Genomic DNA, 23,841 nt, shown 5'->3' with positions numbered 1-23,841 from the left:
AATTATCTCTCAGTTCAGATCTGGATAACTTGATCACAACTGCTCATTTCAATAAAAGAGAGATGCCTGTAATTCAGATTTACATTCAGGTTTCTGGGTTTACAGAAAGCAGATACAGTGAATAACTGAACTGAAATTATTATAACTACAGGTGTTCTACATGACACCCTTAGCAAACACTGCTAAAATAGTACACACAGTACTTTGGTAAATGTGTATTACAAAACAGGCAGTGATTCTTTCCAAATCTGAAGACCTTTCATCTATGTATTTCACCTGAAAATTCAAGAAAGTCTTTTATTTTACTTTGCAAGATTAATAGTATGATTTACGGAGATTTACTTATCCATTGAAACTTATTTTAGCATACTAAAAGAGGTTTCAAGTTTATATTCACTGTATCATAACGTATTTTTATTATATTTTCAGTCATATGGATAAATATTTTACAGTTGTTTGAAAGAGAGCTCTTTTTCCCTACTATTTTAAAAAAATCTTAAAGCATATACTGAATATTTTAAAACACTTTGTGATGAATGGTTCTCTGAGTAATTAAGTTCTGTTTAATAACATTCTTTCCTTGATTAAGCAATTGTTTACACCATAGACAGTCTGAATTAAAATAACCCGCCAAAGAATCATAGTTTGGTTACAGGCACTAACACAAAGGAGAACAGCCTGGCAACAAACCAACAGAAATATAAGTTCCTGTTTCAGTTGAAACTATGAGAGTCTCAGCTACCTGCCTTTCTCAGAAAGGAAGACGTCCAAATTTATATGAAACATCACTTTTAGCAATGATGATCAGAAAGTTTTTTAACAGGATACAAGTTACTTTTGATTTAGAGATTCTGAAGAAGAGTAGCGATACTTGGTCTTACTGCTGAAGAAAATAGATCTTAATGTAAAGTTCTTACAAAACATTTTGAGCTGACAGTCCAGCCAATATAGATGCAATTGTTTTAGTGAATGAATTATATTCTTCATTCCTTGATACTAGCAGTCATGGTATTCTCAGTTCATGCAAGATTTCCTATGGAAATTTTACATAGATTGCTTCAAAAATGCCTCCTATTTATTTCCATGGAGACTATAACAGATACAAAGAGCACACAATAACACTGTTTGATATGGCAAATTCTCAGCAACAAAATAGTCTTTTTCAACATAGTCACCCACCATTAGATATACATTTTTGCCAGCAATGAACAAGATTCTGCATGCCATGCATATAAAAACCTGAACCACTGGAGGTGACCACTGTCACAATCACCACTGCTGAAATGCACCACCAACCACAGTGCTCACATCCACTCTTTGGTCTCTATAAACATTTAGCAAGCCTCGATGAACGTCATGACCAGAAGCCAAATTAAAACATCAAGTGCAAAAGAAAAGTCTGAACAAGTAGTTCCCTCTTTGAAAGGAGGAGTCAGGGCAATAACATGTTCATGAAACAAGGAATTTATTTTGAAACAAACTGATATTATTAATGAACTTTTTTATACTGACAGGGAGCTATTAATTATCTTGTTCTTAAAAGAGGTGCTTCAAATGAAGGGGGAAATCTTTCTAACTATAATGAAAGCTATTATACTCTTCTGCAAAAGCCTTTGCAAAAGCAGAACACTTTCTGTCATTTCCCTCAGCAGCTCATGACATTCAGTCCTGGATACTATTTCTTCAATCAGCCTTAGCATAGCCTTTTTCTATCTGCTTACAAACTCCTACTAAGAGAATAATTTAAGCATATTTTAAGTTACACATAAACTTTACTATAGGGCTGAGCTGAAACACAGAACACAATTTGAAACAAGTTTGTTTAACCAGATAGATACTGCATGCTCTCAGCAATACAAAATTTTCAGGTATTTTGTAAAACAAGCCTGCAGGGAAGAAGATCAGTGTGGTTGAACAGGGAACATTTTCTGAGACTTCAGAGAAAAAGAGACCCTACCTCCTGTGGAAGAGGGGACAAACAACTTGGAAAGAGTACAAAGAAATTATTAGGATATGCAGGGAGAAAATTAGCCAAGCTTGAACTCAACCTGGTCACCGTAGTAAAAGAGAAAAAAAAAACAACCAACTTCTAAAAACATATATTAACAGCAGGAGGAGTGCTAAGGAGAATCTCTATCTTTTACTGGATGTGGCAGGAAAAATTAACACTAAGGATAAGGGAAAGAATGAGGTTCCCAATGCCTTCTTTACATCTGTCTGTAAAAGTCAGACTAGTTATCCCTGGGTACTCTATCCCCTGATCTGGAAGTCTGGGATGGGGAGCAGAATAACCCCCCCCCCCAATTCAGGTGGAAACAGTTAGAGACCTACTACTCCACTTGGACTGCTACCACTCCATGGGGACAGATTGGATCCACCTGATGGTGCTGAAGGAGCTAGCAGAGGTGACTGCCAAGCCACTTTCCACTATCTGTCAACAATCAGTCAGAGAGGTCCCAGAGCATTGGAGGCTTGCCACTGTGATTCCCACATACAAGAAAGGTCATAAGAAGGTCAGCCTGACCTCAACACCAGGGAAAGTTATGGAGCAGATCATACTGAATCAGATCACCTGGCATACGTGGGACAATGAGGGGATCAAGCCTAGCCAGTACAGGTTTATAAAAGGCAGGTCTTGCCTGATGAACTTGATCTTCTGTGATTGAGTAACCCATCTGGCGGATGAGGGAAAAGTTGTCAACACAGTCTAACTAGACTTCTGCAAAGTCTTTGACACTGTCTCCCACAGTATTCTACTGGGGAAGCTGGAAGCCCATGGCTTGAACAGGTACACTCTTTGCTAGGTAAAGAACTAGCTGGAGGGCTGAGCCCAGGGAGTGGTGGTGAATGGAGTAAAATCCAGCTAGCAATCAGTCAGTCACAAGCAGCGCTCCCCAAGGTTGGTACTGGGGCCTATCCTGTTTAATATCTTTATTAATGACTTGGATGAAGAGAGTAAGTTTGCAGATGCCACCAAGGCAAGAGGAAATGTCAATCTGCCTGAGGGTTGGAAGGCCCTTCAGAGAGAGCTGGACAGGCTGGATCACTGGGCTGATGACAATGGGATGAAGTTCAAAAAGTGCAAGTGCTGAGTTTTGCACTTTGGCCACAACAACCCCAGACAATGCTATAGGCTTGGGGCAGAGGGGCTGGAAGAATGTGTGGAAGGAATGGACCTGGGATCATTGGTCAACACTCAGTTGAACATGAGTCAACAGAGTTCCCAGGTAGCCAAGAAGGTCAATGGCATCCAGGCTTGTATAGGAAAGAGTGTAGCCAGCAAGACCAGGGAACTGACTGTCCACCTGTACTCAGTTCTGGTGAGGCCTCACCTTGAGAACTGTGTTCAGGTTAAGGTCTCTCACTACAGGAAAAACACTGAGGCCCTTGGGCATGGTCAGAGAAGGGCAATGGAGCTGGTGAATAGTCTGGAGCATAAGCCTTATGGGAGTGGCTGAGGGAATCAGGATTGTTTAGTCCAGAGAAGAGAAGGCTCAAGAGAGACCTTACTGCCATCTACTGCTACCAGAAAGTAGTTTGTGGCAAGGTGGGGATTGGCTTCTTCCCCCACGTAACCAGCAACAGGACTACAGGGAATAGCCTCAAGTTGTGCCAGGGAAGGTTCAGGTTGGATATTAGGAAAAATTTATTCTCCAACAAAGTGGTCAGGCACTAAGATGGCTACCAACAGTGGTGGTTGAATCACCATCCCCAGAGGTGTTCAAGAAATATTTGGATGTGGTACTAAGGAACATGGTTTAGTGAGGAAATATTAGTGGTAGATGGATGGTTGGTGTTACAGCTGGAAAAATTGTGGTGAAAATGGGAAAAGAAACAAACAGAGAAGAAACACTCACCTGTATCCAAAGATCTAGGTTCACAGGAAAGACTCCACAGAGGAGGAATCTCCAGAAAGAGAACCTTCCCCAGTGGTAGTCTGCCCTTAACTGGGGTCTAGGAGGGGTGGAGCCTTCCGGTCACACAGGTGAATTGCCTTCACCTGTGCTCCCATGGCTGACTCAATCCTTTCCTCACTCAGTGATTCAGGCCATGACTCAACAGTTTGCATACAGTTGGACCAGATAATCTTTGAAGTCTTTTCCAACATCAGTGATTCTATGATTAAGTGATATAAATCAGGAATATCACAAAGTGTTAGAAGTTAGAGAAGCAAACTTTCATTTAGATACTGTCATAAAGTTCCACTGGAGCATCTGTCTAGGGACCTTCACCAGGTTATACACTCTTAACAAAACAAAACTTACAAATTGAGATTGAGGAGTTCCATTTGCTTTCCATTTAAGAACTTTCGCATTTCAAATAAAGAAGAACTCTGCAATTTATACTTAACAGTGAAATGTATTTGGTTCATATATTTGGTTGGTTCTATATCCTAAAAACATTTGTCTAAATATATGCTCTGGATTTCCTCATTTGTTTTTCCTTACTTAACTGAAAACTCTTCTCACTTTCAGAGCAAACAACCAGTTATATTTATGTAAAAAACTGAAATAAAATCTAATGAACTGTCATTGCAGCATTTGTAATCATTATGGCCTTTTGGTTTTGAAGAGAGATGCATCTGGGCTTGTTTCTCAGCAACTCAGACTTCTGTTCAGTCAGCATGTTCACTACAAGATGTTGGTTTTTGCATTGTGTTGTTAAACCAGCAGTTATTTGTAGAAACTATGTGTATTCAGTGTTTTCCACACTACATTAATTTAGTTTGCTAGGTGCTCTCATCCTTTATTCAGACTTTAACTGCCATTAACAACATACTGTGGCTCCTGTAGCATAAAGTTTATGGAGGAATTTGACTTAAGATGATTAGCTAGAAATTTATCATATGTGACCTAAAGATTTAGCTCTGTAGCAGTATTTTGAAGTAAACAGTATTTAGAATAAAGGAGAACAAAACCACAATACTGTCACATTCCTTACTTATTATTTCACTTTAGCATCTTTTGCAGCACGAATGGTGCTGAGGGAGTCATATGAATGGATCAGAATCGTACACATTTGGTCACAAATGAGTGCATGTATCTTTATGAAATCATATTCAATGCTTGCTGAATTTTACAGCATTTTTGTTTTTTTCCTCTGTGGACAAGATTCCCCAAATAGAAATTTCTGTATTCCTGCCAGTTCTTTTAATTTACTCTTAGTACAGTCTAGAGTGTTGCTCACTTCTGCTTCCTTATTGGTATTTCTATTTTGAACATTGATGACCAAGATGATGTGCTTCTAAGACTTCTGTCTGACAGGACAGAATAAAACACACAGTCTACCTTTCTTTTGGGTTCTTGTAGATCACAGCAGTTTAAATGAATAAACATAAAACAAAAATAATCATAATATTATTTAAAACTTTAATGAAAATAGTAACATAACTATACTGGCTACTACAGTAAGAAAAAAAAATGTTCCCTTTCACCTTAAATTATTCTTATAAAATTCATGTTAGCTCGAGCCCTTCTGGTGTACTAATGTCTGGGGGATACTCACAAAATCTAATTCTGGATTGTTACGATTAATGTCCATGCCCTTGCTACAGTCCAGATAGAGCGGAAACAGATTCTAGTGGGTAATTCACAACAAAAGCTTTATTTCATAGTTGTAAATTCCTTTCTATTTCTACAATTATCCTTTCATATGCCCTGGACATCACATAGCTGCTTTGGTTTAAATGAACTGTTTCAACCAGAAAATATGCAATTAGTAAATAAATAAATAAATAAATAAATAAGGACTGAATGTTGTTTAGTGTAATGGGACAAGATGCAGGAGGTTAAAGGATTCAGTATTTTCCTGTGAAGTTTTTAATGGAATTTCCATGAAAGTTTTATTTTTCTTTCTCTAATATGAAGCACTTTTTCTTTACATAACTCATAAAATGCTTTATAAGAAATAAGACTATGATGACAAATACCTACAACATTTACAGAACTGCATGTCACAAATCACGGCATGACAAGTAACGAATATTCACAGTACTGTATATATCAGTGACATCAGTTAACAAAATACAATGGAACTATTATTGTATAGAAAAAAAGAACACACTGAGCAGAGTGAATTCTTGTTTCTGCTTTTAATTTTAAGTTCAATTTTATCTCAAGTCAAGATTGGTTTATCTATGTGGCTTAAAATAGTAAAAGATGCCCTATCTTGCCTTATCTTCTTTTAATACCATTGATTTATTTATTTCTAATTTTGAAATATTTCATTTTTAAAATGAAACCAAAAACTTGTTTCCTCCTAGTCTATATAAGCACTGATTAAATATGAAAAACACACCTCATAAAATCACACCTTTAAAAGAAGTATTACTGTTGACATTATTAACAACACTTTAAAATAAAAGTACATAATTGCTCAACTAAAATGAAATCCCCAAGATAGAATTATGTTAAGCCATATTAGTTCCAAATCACTAACATTTTTATAGCACTAGCTAAATAAATTAATAATTATTGGATACTTATTTTAAAGGATTGGCATTTTTTATTTAAAAAGCTATGAAGTACATGCTGCACTCTCAGTAATCCTTCCAGAATCACTCATATTTAAAATAGAGACTTCTACAGCACTTAGACATAGAAGATCAGCTCCTAGTAATCCCTATATACCACACACAATTTATATTGAAAAGAGTTTACCAGAACTTCTCTAAATTAAAACACAAGTAAAGCTGTAGGTAGAGCTGATAAAAGCAGTATGTGTTCATACGCACTGCCTACTTTTTTCTGTATGTACAGAAATATCAATCAAGCCTATTTAAGGGTTAAATCAGCTCTACATTTTGACCACATAATGCTTACAATTTAGTTTAAGGCTTAGAACCAGGCAAGAAGGAAATGCTCCACTGATGTATACAGCCACCTTTTAAAGTCACCTTTTACATATTAAAGAAGGTGGTTTAATCTTTTTTTCTAATCTACGTCTTCAATTTCTAAACGAGGCCAATGTACTGAGTTTCTTAGTTCTATAGTGTCCTTGATATTAGTTCGTGTCAAGCATTCATTCTGAAATACTTCCAGTTCAAATGCCTTGAAGGACAACCCTCCCATTATTTACACAAGTGAAAAGTAGTATTGGATGAAGACCTTTGCTGATAGAGAAAAAGTTGGGGATGGTGGAAAAGGAGGGAGAACTGCAAACCCTCATGTCTGTCACTGAATTTTCTTTCTCTCTGACATTGCTCTGTGTGGCACAAAAGGATCTGGCTTTCATGGTGTTTTGAAAACAGACAGTATTTGAAGAGAGCTTCTTTACTTAAAAAAATGTTATTTCAGAGTTTCTGGAGATCAAGGCTTATTTAGGAATCCATATCAAACTTTCCCAGGGGAATGAACAAGTAAGTATTAATGATGTTTCTTTTCCACTTGAGAAAAAACACTTGTAAGTTATAGCTCTTTCAGACAGACTCTTTTCTTGTGGCATTGAAAAAGTGTTATATTTTCCTCACTGTATCATTTCTTTTCATAAGCTGGCATAAGCAGAAAAAACCTTATGCAATACAATCTTGCCATGAATGGGAAGAGCCTTCATACTATCTCACAGGACATCTTTTGACCTAGATTGGCCTTTCCAAAGTAACAGCATTGCTTCAGAAGACTTGGCTTATCTATTCACTGAATGTGTTGGCTGGGATCTCTCACTGAGAATACATAGTCTGCTCAAAGTTGGGAGCCAACTGCTGGTGTAACTCTGACAGATGCAGGACCCATATGTCCAAGTCTGGATAGGATGCCTGTATCACTTGCATTTGGATGTCAGCTTTCCTTCACTGGCTCTGCTGCTGCCTTTGCTGATAAACCTGCCTGTCGGTCTGCTGTGGGTCAGCCTGCTGCTGTTCTGAAGTCATGCTTCTTCGATTACTGAGTGGTTCCTCTCTATTAAGGAGTACTATCTGAGCATAATATTCATCCCTCAAAGTCACTACACATTATTTCCAGTATTTCTACTGTTCCTTGTGATGTAGACACAGATGAAATTTTGCAGGTGCAGCAAATCTGAAAAATGTGTAAACGTTCATTCCCTGTCTTGTGGCTGGGGAGCTCTGCTGATATCTTCCATTACTTTTTAATCCTAAACAATTTTTTACTGCTAGATAACACAGCCAGGAATTGGAAGTGGAAGATCTGGATGACATCACAAAGACATTTTTATAAAAAGGAAAAATACTGCACTAAAATGTTCTATATGATATTAAATTCTGTGCAAAAATTTGCCAATATATCATTAACACCTACTTAGAAATTTGCATGTGACACACTTGACAGGCACATTTTTTTTTTTACACTAGAGAAAATAAAATCCTCTTTAACTGAAATACTGTGCTCTGCTTTTTCTTCTGTTGGTTGCTTCAAAAAAGCTACAACAGTAGCTGTTGGTTTTTTCTTTGACTTTAGAATGTTCTCAAGTATCTGAATACTTGAGAAAAAAACAAAGCCTGATAACACTCATATATCAGGAATTTTTCCATTTTCTCAGGTAAGAATGGGGAAAGATAATTTTCCTTTTACATACTAAGTCTCCAAATCCTCTCCAAGCATGAAGCTGGAGAATGTCATTTGAGCGCAAGGCTTAAGGGTGTACAAGCTCCTAAACCCAGCAATAGCAGCTATAGTCACTTTCTGCCAAGCCTCCTACATTTAGATAATTCATACCCTCATCAGGAATAATCTGTTTGGGAGCTAGGGAAACTTCTGCAGAACGAATGCCAAATGGTGCTAATTAGCTTTTGGCAATCACTGGAAGTGTGGGGAGCAGTACAAAGACAATAGCCTCAATATGGAAGGACTAGTCACAAAGTAACCCGTCCTCTCCAGCAAGTGGCAATCTAATGTGGCATACTCAGTCTGAGCACCCAAACTCTGAGGTACCCAAGAAGACACAAATAATAAACCCCGTAACACCCTCAGTGCCTACACAGTGACAGGAGCAGGACCTTCTACAAGAAGGTTCCATTCCTGCTGCTCTCCTACTAACAGACATGTTTGATCTTTCACAGTCTTAGCTTTAGGAGACTACAATTAAGCATTCAGATGAAAATATCTTTATGTGTTGCCAAGTGCAAAACATAAAAATGACTATTTGCAAGAAATTGGACACAGAAGAACATGGAAGCATGACTCAGCTTTAGGCCAAAAAGCTTGGGTTTACAATAAACAGACAAGTATTTCAGGTTTGTTTTGTTTTGATAGAAAATTACAACACTGTACACTTGAAAATCTGATTTATTTTTTTTTTACCTTCTAGAATACACTTTAATAACTATTAAGTTTAATATGATATCTAGCCCTATTCATCAAAAGGAGTACCATATTCTATCTTTGATTTTACTTGACTACATAATTTGTAAAAGATGGAAAAGAGTTGATTAGTACTGTATCAGACATGTAAAGGCAAACACAAAAAAGAAAAATTCAAAAAGAAAAAATAAAGATGTCAAGCTTAGCAGGACATCTTATCAACAATACTATTTATTTAACAGAGGACTTACATGCTATTTCTAGAACAGTATACTTCATATAAATAAACCTCAAAATTCTAAACTACAACAGTTTTTAGTGTTTTTGTTTAGTTTAGTTTTGTTTTTTGTTTAGTTTTTGTTTGCCTGAGAGAAGCAATTCCTGTTCTCTACCTTAGGCCACTCTGGAAATGTAAGGCTGACTTCTGAACATAGACCCACACCCACCACAGGTTTTTTCTTCTCCTTAAAGTGTGCATTAAGGTCAAATATTCCACTAGATCTCTGCTAGAAAAAGTATGAATGGAGTCGTGAAGATTAAAATCTTTATATTCAGCAGAAGATATAATTAAAGGGAAGAACAGAAGAACAAATAATAAGCACAAAGCAAGTCAATGATACACACTATAAATCACTATCTAGAATATGCAGGCAAGAATTTACAATCCATTCAATCAAACCTGAATTCAATCAGACATTATCGAAGTGTATAGTCTTACATTAATGTCAAAGGGTACACCTAAATAGTGTTCTCCATATAATGGAGAAATTGTGGAAGACAAAAACAATCCATTGGCTAAGTGCTGTGCATAATTAATAAACACAATTCAGCATTGATTTGGATCTTATGTGACCTTATAAAATGTCCCCTAAAGAAAATGTGATAGAATGTAATTATACACAATTACCTTACTTCTGGAAACTTTACCATTTGTTTCCACACTCCTCTTTTTATTTTCTATACAGGCAGAAATTCTAATACAGTGACATTTTGGCAACAATTAATAGAAACAGCTGCTTTTAAACAACATTTAAGTTAATATACTCAACCACAGAGTGTAGTCTCTGCAAACCTGACTCATTTATTTTAACTATTTTTGTACTTTCTTATGTGTTTTAAAGTCTGGGTAAAGATGCTTGCACTTTCCAAGTGAAATCCACTGCCTCTGGGGCTACAGATTGTATAGTAATGTGTAACACTGACCACTGAACTTCCATTTCAGTATTTATATTTTGTATTTATTTAGCCCTCATAATTTCAAATAATGGTATGAAAACACAATCAGCATACAGCTGATATATTGAAATGACTCTGTGTTAAAAGCAGCCTGAAACAATAGCATTCACATGAATCTCAACCATCCATTTAAGGATTCTGTGTACACAAATCCCAATATTACCCTGTGTCAAATCCTGTGGAAAAACAGTCTACATACTGCCCTTCACCTTTATTGCAGAGGAGGACAAAGGATGATTGAAGCCTATGTCTAGTACTTTTTATTTTCATTAGATCTAAAATGGGGAATCTTTGAAAATATTTTTCAAGACAGTGAAGAAAAATATCACTGTTAACTTGCACAGCATTGACCCAAATTTTTGTTTTCCCCAATTTTATTTATTTATACTAAATCAACACCCTTTTCCTTTCTCAATGAAAGTTGTGATTTGGGGGAAAAAAAAGAAAAAAAAAGAAAAAAAAAGAAAAGAATCAAGGCATTCTGAAACCAGGAGCCTGTTGTCCTTGTTTATGTCCTTCCAATCATCACAGAAGATATAATTCTTTCTGGTGAATCCACAAATTAGTTTATACTGTCTATACTTTTCAAGCCACCCTACTTCAGTTCAAAACATGGCTAAAACCCAAATCACAACCGAACTCCACAAAATAGAGTTTTGCTGATGCATGTGAAGAAAAATTCCTCTGTCGGCATCAACAGGCTGCAGATAGTCCTCTATTTCTGTTAATGACCTCTTCCCTCTGTCTGATTCAATACAGCCCACTGGCTATGGAAATGACAACGCTCAGCAGGTGACAACAAAATCATCAACAAACAGTGCTGAGATATGTCATTTTCTTCAAATACTTTCTCAGGAATTAAATGGCACACGATGGTATGCTTTGTTCTGCTCAGATCAAATATTTCTTTATTAAATGAAACTGCACACTCTTATATATAGTTGCTATATAAAATGCAGGTTTAAGTGAGCTGCTTCAAGCTTCAGTTACAAAACAATTTGATATTTCCCATACCTCCCCCAGCCTCCTTTTAACACCTAACTCCTTGGGCAGCCACTGGTCGGATGCTGTATATTTTGCCATAACTCCAGACTGAAAACACTGCCCTTATGGATACATTATGAGATCTTACTGTGACTGGGACAAATTGGAGCATGCAATTCAGCACATTTCAGATTTCCTGAATCTGGGAAATCCTCTTGCTATACACTCCAGCTAATGGACTGAGACATCCCTTTTAACAATGCTGTCTGTGCAACATTTAACCTTTTCGGATTCAGATCTAGCCTTTGTTCCTAACTATTTCTAGAAACATGAAATTTATCAGGCCAACCTTCTTTATAACTTAAAATGGTGTAGAACTAGAACCATATCATAGCATTCACATGTTTAGACATTCACACATGTTTAAATTGCAAAACTAGCATCCAGCAGTGAAAAGAAATATATAGCATTAACATTTCTCTTAAAGCATTCTCCTATCTCCTTTTGGCTTAAACACTTACTATTACTCTGAATCATTTAAACTTGAAAAAAATGCACAATTAGATTTCTAAAGTTCAAAATAAACAAACATCTTTTCTAAATAAGTTTACATTTTTATTAGAAAAGGATGATCTTCTGAGAAGATAATTAAATCTACAAGGTGCTTAAGGTGACTGGTGAACAAACTTGAGCAGATTCCTATGTAGATTATGTATTTTCCTGCAGAAAGATGAAATACTCTATGTCCTTAAATCAGAAACGGGAAACAGCTGCTGGAGATGCCTGAAATCTTTCTGGAAAGGCACACTGCCAAGTTGACATACTAATCATTTCTTACTCAAGCCCTATGGCTCTTTTCACAACATATCAGCATTTACACTGCTGTCCTGTTTTTGAACTGTGTTTGGTTGAGGTGTTCAACCAGTTAATAACTGGACATTTCACATCATGCCAAATTGCTATTTCAAAGTGGATTGGGTTTCTCTCAGTTGTTTTCTAAATGTAACACATTTACTTGCCTCAATCTACTTTTTAATTATTTTCACCTTAACTATACTCCAGATTATACTCTTTCATCCTGTCCAGTGAGAAATTATATTTTTAGAAGGTTGTACTTCTATCTGTGTATATGCAGTCATTTCTTATACCATAAAGATGTCATTTTCATTCAGTTTATAAGGCATTCCAGCATCCAATTTATTACTGTGATCTCAATGTTTCTGAATGAATAATTTGAACCCTATATAATTGCCAGTATTCCTAGATAAATGATTTTCCTAGATAAAAGATGGTTGCATACCAAAAACTTTTGGTTTTAGATAGAGATGCAGATTTTTTACTTTTCTCCTTTAATTGTATTTAATTTCTGGATAGCAATTTGCTGTGAGAAATTGTTCCCCTTTTGATTTTGTATCTAAATGGTCAGAGTCTGAGTTTTTTTTTCCCCACATCATACAGATCTATGTTCCCCAGCATATCCTAAGTTTTGTGGGTTTTTTGTTTTGTTTCACATTTCCCTTTTTTGCCTGTCTTTGACATGTGCTAACATGGGCCAACTAGTACTCTGGCCCCGTAAGCCAATATATCTCAAGAAAGAAAAATATATGAGACAAACTCTATGACAAAGGTGAAGTTCAGACTGAAAATTTAAGTACACAAAGTACACTACTTGGGTATCACAGAAATTGTTCCCTTCTGGAGGGATTATGTGATCTCCAAATCTTCAATTCTGACCTGTTACATACTCATTCTGTTTCATTACATTACATAGAGCTCTTTACAGCCAAGAGGAAGTTCAGGATCACTTTGCTGAGAGGTTTGATCTACAACTATTTTAACTAATCTTCTAACTTCCACTTTATTTTGGCTACTAATGCATAATTTAACCTCTACTTCATTTCAATAAACTTTTTTTTTCCCCACATCATACAGATCTATGTTCCCCAGCATATCCTAAGTTTTGTGGGTTTTTTGTTTTATTTCACATTTCCCTTTTTTGCCTGTCTTTGACATGTGCTAACATGGGCCAACTAGTACTCCGTCCCTGTAAGCCAATATAAACTGCAAGAAATAGAACGGTATCCTTCATTCTCGCTAAGGCCCCACAAAACATCACCACTAGCAGCTCTATACACAAATCTCCAAGCCAGTAGAAGTCTTTTCTGCTACAACCTTTTTCAGCCTGGAAAAATTCTCCACCAGCTGCTATCTGCTGCTTCCTTGCCTTTAGTCTTGTCTCAATATTTCTGTGCTGACCACTGTTATATGGAGATAACCTCATTCTGTAATATTCAGAACAACAGAAAATAGCAAATGAGAAGGTAAATCATCGCCCTAATATTTTCTAGCACTCCAACCCCTTCTTGTCTATTTTCCACTTTTTTTCATCCTCTTGTCAAGATGAGGATCCTTGTAATAGTTCAAGTATTGATAGAAATTGGATTTACACTCATTTATGGCCCAGCCAGTCAAAGAGCTACATCTAAACAATGTCAGCTTGTACTGTATACCTATATAAAACATTCCAAAGTTTTACAAGACTCAAAAATTTCTGTGGTATTTTCTTGTCCTACTTTGATAATTCATATAGTTTGGCCAATTTTAATTTGTAATGGTAAGTTTACAGTGTGTAAGTATTAATGCTTACTTTCAATACAGAAAATATCTTCTGTTTCTCCATGACACTGTGAACTATCATTGAGCCACAGAATGGTTTGAGTTGGAAGGGACCTTTAAGATCATCCAGTTCAACTTCCCCCTCTCCCCCCACTACAGGCAGGGATACCTCCCTTTAGACCAGGTTGCTCAAAGTCCCATCGAGCCTGGCTTGAATGCTTCCAGGGAAGAGGCATGCACAACCTCACTGGGCAACCCATTCCAGGGTCTCACTACCCTCACAGTAAAGACTTTCTTCCTAATATCTAGTCTGAATCAACCCTCTTCCAGTTTAAAATCATTTCCCCTTGACCTGTCATTACATGCCCTTCTAAAAAATCCCTCCCCAGCTTTCCTGTTGGCCCCCTTTAGGTACTGGAAGGCCGCTATAAGGTCTTAGAGTCTTCTCTTCTCCAGGCTGAAGAACCCCAGCTCTCTTAGTCTGTCCTCACAGGGGAGGTGCTCCAGCCCTGTGATCATCTTTGTAGCCCTCCTCTGGACCTGCTCCAACAAATCCATGTGCTCTTGTATTGGGGGCTCCAGAACAGGATACAATACTCCAGGTGGGGTCTCACAAGAGCAGAGCAGAGTGGCAGAATCCCTCAATCTGCTAGTCACACTTCTCTTGATACACAATTCTTGTACTTCATCCATAATTGCTCATTACTGCAAAACTGTAAATAACTTCCCCTGTTCATTTTGTGTTTTGCCTTAAGAAAAACCTCACAGGGATTTCACAGATGCTGCATGTTGAACATACATATTTACAATGCATGAAAATCTTTACTCACATGCACTCTGGTAAGCTGTCTTTAGGAGAAAATGAATAGTGTCATTGTCTTGTTATGTTCAGTGTAGTAGTTATAGGTAAATCGAAACATCTTCCAAACATGACTAAATATTGTAGTGAAGATGCATAATGAAGTCTCTCTACCTTTTGTCTATGTCAAGCTTGATAGAATAACACTGTCCTTCAAAGAGAGTCACAGAGCTGCAAAACTAATAACAGAAATAACTAATTACAAGACCCATGTGAACAACAGCGAATAAATTCTGATATGGAAGTTTCTTTCAAATTGCATATTTGCTTCTCTACCTTTTGTATTTGGAAACACCAATACATAAAATGTCTTAAGTGCATAATTATGAGAAAGTGAAAACATCCAGTGCTTTATCACCCTCATCGTAAAGAATTTCTTCCTTACATGTAATCAAAATCTGCCCTCAATTATTAATAAAAATGGTATATTTTAAAACAAAACAAAAATTGTTAGGATGAAAGACATTTTTCACTTGCTCACAAGATTGGCAATATATCAGGGTTTTTAGAGTCATAGGCCATGTGTGGTTAGTTTTCTTGTTTACCTTATATACAGAAAAGCTAATATAATACATCAATTGATTTATTAGCCTTTGGTTTCTCTAACACAGGACTGCCCTTCACATTCATGGAGAGCCTGGGACCATTGCACGGAGTAAAGCCAAACCATACCATTTGCACCATATGTGGCTTTCAGGGAGTTCAGATGGTGCTCCCATTCTAGATTTGCCGTGATTTACGTGATCAAGCCTGTGCTGATAATGAGGCTGCTGCAATGTGAATAGGACCTAATAGCACTTGAACATTCTACAGATGACTTGACTAGTATCTTAGTACAACTGCACATCCAGTACAGCTATCCTTTCTGAATTATGAGCAGTGTTCCACTGCTAGATCTCTAAAGTATGTGGTTTCTTTCTTGTGGCTCGTAACTCTATGCCACACGCTTGCAAAACAGCCATGCACAAACTTCTGGTAGGAATCTATATCACAATAGTTACTAATGATAGTGCTCACCACTCAACGTCTACCCCTCCCCCTCCCCCAAAAAAAAAAAAAAAAAAAGTTTTCTGCACTCCGGCACTTCAGCATCTTGTTGCTTTAAAGATTTCTTCAGACAAAAATAAGTAGATGGTAGGAGAGTACATGCAATTTAAGACAACTAATGTCTAAGTTATTGTCTATGGTAATATAACCCTATATGAAAGTGTTACAGTTTTTTTAACAGTAGAATAAGTGTTGTTGAAGAAAAGAATGCAATTACAAAAGTTATCACTCCTGTATGCAGGAATACAAAATTGTACCTGCACTGCAGTTCAGATACATAGTTCAATATTACAAATACCTTCTTTCTATGCTTTTCTGACTTTAAAAGCTATTCCACTGTGTTTAATTCCAAATATTTATTCTTTAAGATGAAGTATTTTAAACGAAGAAATATCTTTTATAAATATTGAATTTTATTTGAAAATGCAGCAAATTTTACTTCTAATTGTTTTACAGTTCAAACTGTAAGGTGTGTTCTTTTTTGTTCAAGATTTTTAAAAGCAACTAATTTAAATATGCAAAATTATCTTGAGTTGTTCATACGTGAACTTAAAAGCCATGCAACACAGGAAAATTAAGTAATTATGCCTCCAAGTTATTTACTGCAATTAAGCTCATTTATCATATGCAAATTAGTGCAAACTGGTCTCATTAGTTACTAAATTACTCAATATGAGCTGAACAATGTAGCACTCCAGTTTGTAATGAAAAATCCCTGTAGAGGCAAGCAGTATCAATTAAGCTAATTTGCATATGCAAATATATTCACTAACTTTCCCTTTTCTCTATATTTAGTTCTACATTTCCTGATCATTCCTGATTATGTGAAGAATATGGGGTTATTGACCCTTTTCCACATCTCTTCAATAGCAATGAAGTTACAGAAAAAATTCAGGGCCCTTGTATAAACCAATAATTTTCATTTTTACCACCAGTTTCAGTCAAATTTTTGAATAGCAGGGAGAGCATACTTTTTTACTACATTTATTTAATAAATGCTGATATATACATAAAAATGTAAAACCGAAGATGTGTCAAAGTCTATTTTCACTATAACACCACTATTCTGAAGAAGATAAATGTAGGCTAAACAAAGCACGCAATCTGACAAACCAAAAATTTTGCCAAAAAATAATGAACATACTGCCATTACCTTCCCCGTTCTTCCCCCCTGTTACAAGCATTTCTACTGTTAACTATTCAGGTGATTTTACTTGGAAATGCTTAAAAAGTATTCTGCCCTGACTTTGGAGATACTTGTATGACAACATTTAGGTATTCATGTTTTGGGGTTTCTTTTTTTCTGTAAGCATCCACCTTTATAAGCATGCTTCTCATGTGTCTGTCAATAAATTTTGAAGTATCAAAATATTAGGATTAGAGAGGCTCCTTAATTTCTGAGCTTACACTTAACCCAGTCTTCAAAATATTAATAGCAAAAGGGATTAAACAAACTATAGGTTCAACTACCTCAGATAGCAGACTGCAAAAAATAGAGGTAGTCACAAGGTATAATCATTCTACAGGGCTGTTTACTTCACTTGCAAACAATACATATCATAATGTTGCTTTGCGAATCATTTCTAGAAGCAGCAAAATAAACAAGAACTTGTTAGAATAGCACTCCATTGCAGAGTCCGTCTGGTTATTCGTATCTTCTATCTTCCCAAGATTATTTTTCTACCTGTAATGCTGCAAGGCATTTCTTGGAAGTTTGTTCAGATCCTTTTAAATTGGTGCATTTGAACACAAGACCTAAATTTTCCTTCAAAGTGTTGACTACTCTACTATATAAGACAAGATGTTGACACACCATGATAAACTTGTGACTATTATTAATTCATTTTGTCCTTTATCCATCACCAATGATCTATTATATTTTAAATGTCAGAGTGTAAGTTTCTATTATCAATTGGGAGATTAATGGGAGTAATTTGGTAAAAGGCACCACCCTCTCTGCAAAGGCAACACCTCAACAGATATTCAATAAGATGATGGTAATTTTGACTGAACATTCTCAGTCTATTTTTTACAGATAAAAGTGCAACATAGATTACTTACTAGCACTATGATAAAGTTATACCCAAAAAATGCCCTAATTTATTGGGTTTAAGTAGAAAAAAATAAAAACAATAGTGGAATATGTTTAAACATATTTAGAAGTAATAAAAACACTAAATATTCTTAAATACGCGATTAGTGAAAAATTAAAATGTCCAGTAGTTTTCAAGGTGGACAACTTAGTTTTTTTTCTTATAACTGAATTAACTGAATTATTCATAAGTGTCAAACCTAGTACCTAACAAGTGTAAATAAATCAGTCCCAATGAGAGTTTATCTAGATACTTGTTATAATTTATACAGTAATAAGCATATATCTAGGATATATAGTGCATGTCCACATACTCAAAACACAAATTACATAAATTGGAATATCCTGAAATCCACATTTATTTATTCTTTTTTTTTTTTTCTTCTATGTTTATGAGAAAACATAACAGCACTTCTGTCTAATATTCAAACAATGTTGCAGATACTGGTGCATATACCTTTGGTACCATATCTATAATACAAGTGTTTGTTACAGAATCAAAAACTTGAACTATGTCTCTGCCAAGGATGTACAAGTCAGTAAATAACTTCATTCATGATTTTTGCTCCAAAGATAAATTCATTCTAGTGGTTAATTTCATGTTTTCCTAAAATTATCTTTGTTGCCATTCAGCATTTAGTTACTTTAAAAAGATGTAAAAAATCTGACATATTCTGCAGTGCTTTTGAATGCCACAGCTGAAGTAACACAGAGAGATAGCTCTCAATCATTTCAAATTAAGTGGAATATTTCTCATGATAATATCCTAATTTACCTCTCGAAAGATAATACACCAAGCAATATATTTGCATAGAGAAGCTGTGTACATTCCTAAATAAGTGCAGTTATTCAATGCTGTAGTTAGAAAAGGCTACATGTAAAGGGTTTTTTTTTTAAATTTCCATAGTGTTGTGTTTTTGCCTTGCTGACAGAACACTTCACATTCTTAACTGCTTCTGCTCCACTTTTGATTATTGCGAAGTAAGAAGGATTGTACTAACCCTGACAAAACAAAACATGCACAAGAACATCTCCATCAGGTTACTGTTTTGTTTTTTTTTCCAGAGTAATCCTCCTGGAATATAGTTACTTGAACAGTGTGACTAAATTCTTTGACAAATATCTCATTAGTTTTTATCTCTTAGCTAAGGAAACCAAAGAGGCATGCTGCTGTTCATTTTTCCTCTTTACAGATTGCTGCAGATTTGTGATATATAATCATGACAAATGTGATATCAAAGAGGAAAGCAGTGCTCATAAACCAAAGTGGGGGAAAAACGCCCTAAATTTGTACATGACACATAAGGAAAATGAAATCAACAACACAAAATACTGTTTTATGCACACATGCAAACACATAGAGTCATTCTGCAAGCAGACACGTACTGCACAGTTGAAAATAACAAAACATTTATCTACACAATACATGCCCTCCCTCTTCTTAAAACTGTCCCAAGCATGGGCTTTTCTAAAAAGAAAGAAATATGACTTTTTATAAATATTGACATCCACAGTTTTCAAATTATTGGCAGAAATAGGATTGACTAGCTATTTTGACTTTGTCATAGAAAAGCCTTTTTTTTTTTTTTTTTACCTGTAAAATATGACTTCCCAAATGAGATTCAAATACTTCAATGGCAAGGGCACTGGGACTTCTCCTGCGTTGGGCACCTATAACTGAATAAAAAACAGTTATGTTGCAAGGTCTGCACATTCATTTCTAATCCCTGATCACACCATTTCACATTAATTATTTAAATATGTTTTGCATTTTAAATACCAGTGTTAATTTAAAATTTACATTGCACACAGTAAGTAAAACTAGTACATAATTTTCAGTGACTCAGATTTTGAGGATAAAAGGATTCTTTTTGAAAACAAACAAGCAAAGAAAAAAAAAACACATGAAATAAACACCTATTTAAATGTTCAAGAACTCTGAAAATGAATAGTTTACTCAAATAGCCCCTGTGGAAGGTTTCTTGTACATGGCTATGACAGCACACAGAAATGACTGAAAAATACTACTGGAAAAAATACTAACTGTAAATCTAATAAGAACTAAATATTACTTAGGAGTTAAGAAGATACGAGAGATTTATCTGAAATGAAGTAAACACCACATTAAAAAGTCAACACTTGGCAACAGCTGTCCTATCATCACATCTGAGATATCAAGCATTCCCCAAAGTACAGGCTTGGTAGTATTTACAATAAGTACTGTAGCGTTCCAGATATCCATGTTAACTGCTACAAAAGATACTTGAAACTAGCTTCTACTCTAAAAGATAGAGTGATAGATGGTTGTGTTTTAAAGGCACACATAACTACACAACAAGCTGGGAAATCATAAAACTAATCTTTTGTGAAACTCTTCATGCCAGTAGCTAAATCCAAAAATCAATTCTGAGTAGAGGCAAAAATAAGCATGTACTACTGCAAACTGAGGTTTCTTCTTAGGTACAGTCTGTATCTGTCACTTGAGCAGAGAAGAAGACAAAGGGCTGCAGGAAGTTTCTCTTCTTTTTCTGTCTTCATGACAAAGCTGGGCATATCCATAGCAAACAGAAGAGGTCACGTTTCGAAGCGTGTAAAGAATTTACATCCAAAAACACTGAGGTCTAAGCCTCTGCAATCTATTTATTACACAGCTTAGAAAAAGAAAATACCAAGGGATTCACTAAAACAAGCAGAATGGATGAATGCTGTTACTGAAGAGGCTAACCCAACATTCCTGAAAACAAAATACAGAGTAACATTTTTTTAGCCCTCTATGATACTGTCTGCCAAACGTTATCAGTAAGATATATGCCACGTAATGATAGTCACATTGACCTAAAAACGTAATATCTTTCCTTATTGATGCTTCGTGTAATTTCCTTGCAGGAAATTCTAAGCTATTTATACTGAGCAAACAGGTGGCTTCATCGCAAACAGATTCAGGCAATAGCTCATAATTACAAATGGTGACTGCTGTAGAGCCAGTATTTTTTTTAAATCCTTTTCTCAGAACATATTCAAGGATACTGATGGTAGCAACATATGAGAATAAGCTTTCTTCAAAACTTCTGCTTTACAGTGCAACTGAAGTTGGTAATACAGTTATATGTTGCAGTGATTTTTTAACTTTAGTCAGTATAGTGACTGACCACACACATCAGCACAATATTCTTTTTCTAGTTTTAAGTATTCAATTATTCATTCCTATGTTTTTCTGTATCAATCTTCTGATCCTAAATAATTTTGCTTCTTTTCACACTGTCTCATCTTTTCTATAGTTATAGTGGCGCCTGCTATTTACTGCAATGCCTGTTTCATGAAAAAAAGTCAGAGTACATCAAATTTTCTAGCAACTAAGGCTTTTAAAAAATTATTTTTGCAGACACAGACTTAAAGATGAACCTTGTTTCCTCCTGAATAAGCCTCCAGACATATTATCAAAGGCTTGTATACATAGGGGTTGTAACTCTTATTTCTAACAGAAACTTTAGGTTTAGTTACGGGACTAAACAAAATATATGGCATTGTAAAGATTATCAGTGTCCTCATTGTTATGAACTAGCTCTGTGAGCTTTTTTTTTTCTTTTTTTCTTTTTAATGTAATTTCATTTATAATCAACCAATAACAAAAAAGAAATTCTCAGTTCTGACTGTCAAGTATTGCTTTATAGTAGTCTCCATAGGAGCATTAAAATTAAGCAAAAACAACCTCTGAAAGAACAGCTAACTGTGCTCAAATCCTTTAGGTCTTTTCATTCTTCCATCTAGACTGTGTTATGGTTTCCACACATTTTCTGAACACATCTCCACTTGCAATTTGTCTCCCATTTCATTTTCTGTTTCCTGCACTATATCACTCCTTTACAATCCACTGCCTTTTAAAGTGTATCCATTACATACAGAATATTGCTTCCAGTTCTATGATGTTAATTGCATTTTTTTGCATGAGAGTATAATAACTTGAATAAAAAGGATGAGGACTGTATAACACACTAAAACAGTATCTTAACTTTGAATTATATTTGCAAGTAAGTTGTCTGTTCCTTGTACTTGGGATGCTCTGAGTTCTACAGCTCAAATAAAACCACTTCAAGGTCAGTGAGTTAGAATAGAAATAGAAAGCACAAGAAGGCTGGATCTTAGCTTTAAAATTTGTCAGTTAAATCCTCTATTGATGTCTGTATCTTAGTAGCTGGTATACATGTACACAAATATCTTTCAATACTTTCAAGCCATTCAGATCACTGACATTTTTATAGCAGTAGAACCTCTTGATTTACGTGTCTTGCACTTACTCAGGCTTTGTGGGGTTGTAATGACAGTTCCTAATTTTACAGCCAGCATAAATACATTAAGCAGAAAAACATTATGCTTCTGGTAGCCATACTGCAATTCTTTTTTTGGAAAACAAATAGATGTTGAATATGCACTTCATGTATTTCATTCATTTTCCTAACTATCATCATCATTTGACATGTTCTTGCACCACATTCTTATCTCTAAGTTGAAGAAATACAGAGTTGAAGGCTAGGCTATTCAGTGGATAAAGAGTTGGTTGAATGGTCATAGCCAGAGGGCTGTAGTCAATGGATCTGTGTCCAAGTAGAAGCCAGTCTTAAGTGGTGTCCCCCCAGCGGTCTATTTTGGGACTGGTGTTGTTCAACATCTTTATCAATGACACAGGCAGTAGGATCAAGTGTACCCTCAGCAAGCTTGCTAATAACATCAAGCTGACTGGTGCAGTTGATATGAAATGAGGAAGGGATGTCAACCAGAAGGACCTGGACTGGCAATCCTTCTTCCAAGTTTCTCTTATTTTAGTAATATGAACAAAATAGGCTTTTTCAGGTAGACATATTTTTTATCATCTATATTCCATCATATTTAAGTGACAATCGCTTGAAGGTACATTTGTTGTGGTTAAACAAAAAGTTGGCTGAAGCAATATTGCCATCAAGTACTACTAATAATGACATGAAAATAGAAATAGGTTGTCAAAATGCAATTTGTTGCGCTAGAGCAGAGGAACATTCATTGAAATCTTTTCCTTTCCATGGCATTGGAACAAAATTTTTACTATCGAAATTGACACAACTAATATGCCTATTGCTGGCAAAGGATTATTCTTTAACAAGCTATTAATAAAAAAAAATAAAAAAATTAAAACTGCTCACTAAGTCCTCTTTAAATTTTCTCCCTCAAAGATAAATCTGGTTATATATGAGGTGAAGGAAAAACCACATCCCTTTCAATGTGTCTTTGAGGAAGTCTAAGCCTGCTTGATGCAATCTCGAGCATTTGCAATTGTTCTAGGAAGAGCGGGAAGCTATGGAAAAGAAGAACATGGACTGCCTAACAAAGATTTCTATGTATCCCAGTGTGAGAGGATTTCCTCTTAATCTCAGTTCTAAGCCACAGGTGCACAGAATGAACAGACTGGTGTCCACTATGACCTCCTCCTAGTGAATCATAGAATCACAGAATTGCTTGGGTTGGAAGGGACCTCAAGGATAATCAAGCCCTTACCCCACTGCTGCAACAGATCCACCAACATCCATATCTAATACTAGACCAGGCTGTTCAGGGCCCCATCCAATCTGGCCTTGAACACCTCGAGGGATGGGGCATCCACAAGCTCTCTGGGCAGCCTGTTCCAGCACCACATCAGTCTCTCTGTGAAGAACTTCCCCGTGACATCCAACCTAAATCTTCCCTCCTTCAACTTAAAACCATTTCCCCTTATCTTGCCA

The 23,841-nt window shown here is 35.9% G+C and overlaps 1 protein-coding gene across 7 annotated transcripts in view; it reads right to left on the bottom strand.

Moving 5' to 3' along the window:
• The window catches only part of NPAS3 (neuronal PAS domain protein 3), a 599,300-nt gene that overhangs the window by 289,635 nt on the left and 285,824 nt on the right, over nt 1–23,841 (bottom strand). For all 7 annotated transcript variants that reach the window (XM_085225180.1, XM_085225181.1, XM_085225182.1 and 4 more), the window contains one exon: nt 19,686–19,768. In XM_085225180.1, the coding sequence (XP_085081306.1) occupies nt 19,686–19,768 (83 nt within the window). The remainder of the gene's footprint in view (nt 1–19,685; nt 19,769–23,841) is intronic.

The sequence above is a fragment of the Meleagris gallopavo genome, chromosome 5 (genome assembly GCF_905368555.1).
Source record: "Meleagris gallopavo chromosome 5, MGAL_WU_HG_1.1, whole genome shotgun sequence".
Lineage (NCBI taxonomy): Eukaryota > Metazoa > Chordata > Aves > Galliformes > Phasianidae > Meleagris > Meleagris gallopavo.
Note: the sequence above shows the minus strand (reverse complement) of the source record. Positions and strands in the feature narration are given on the sequence as shown.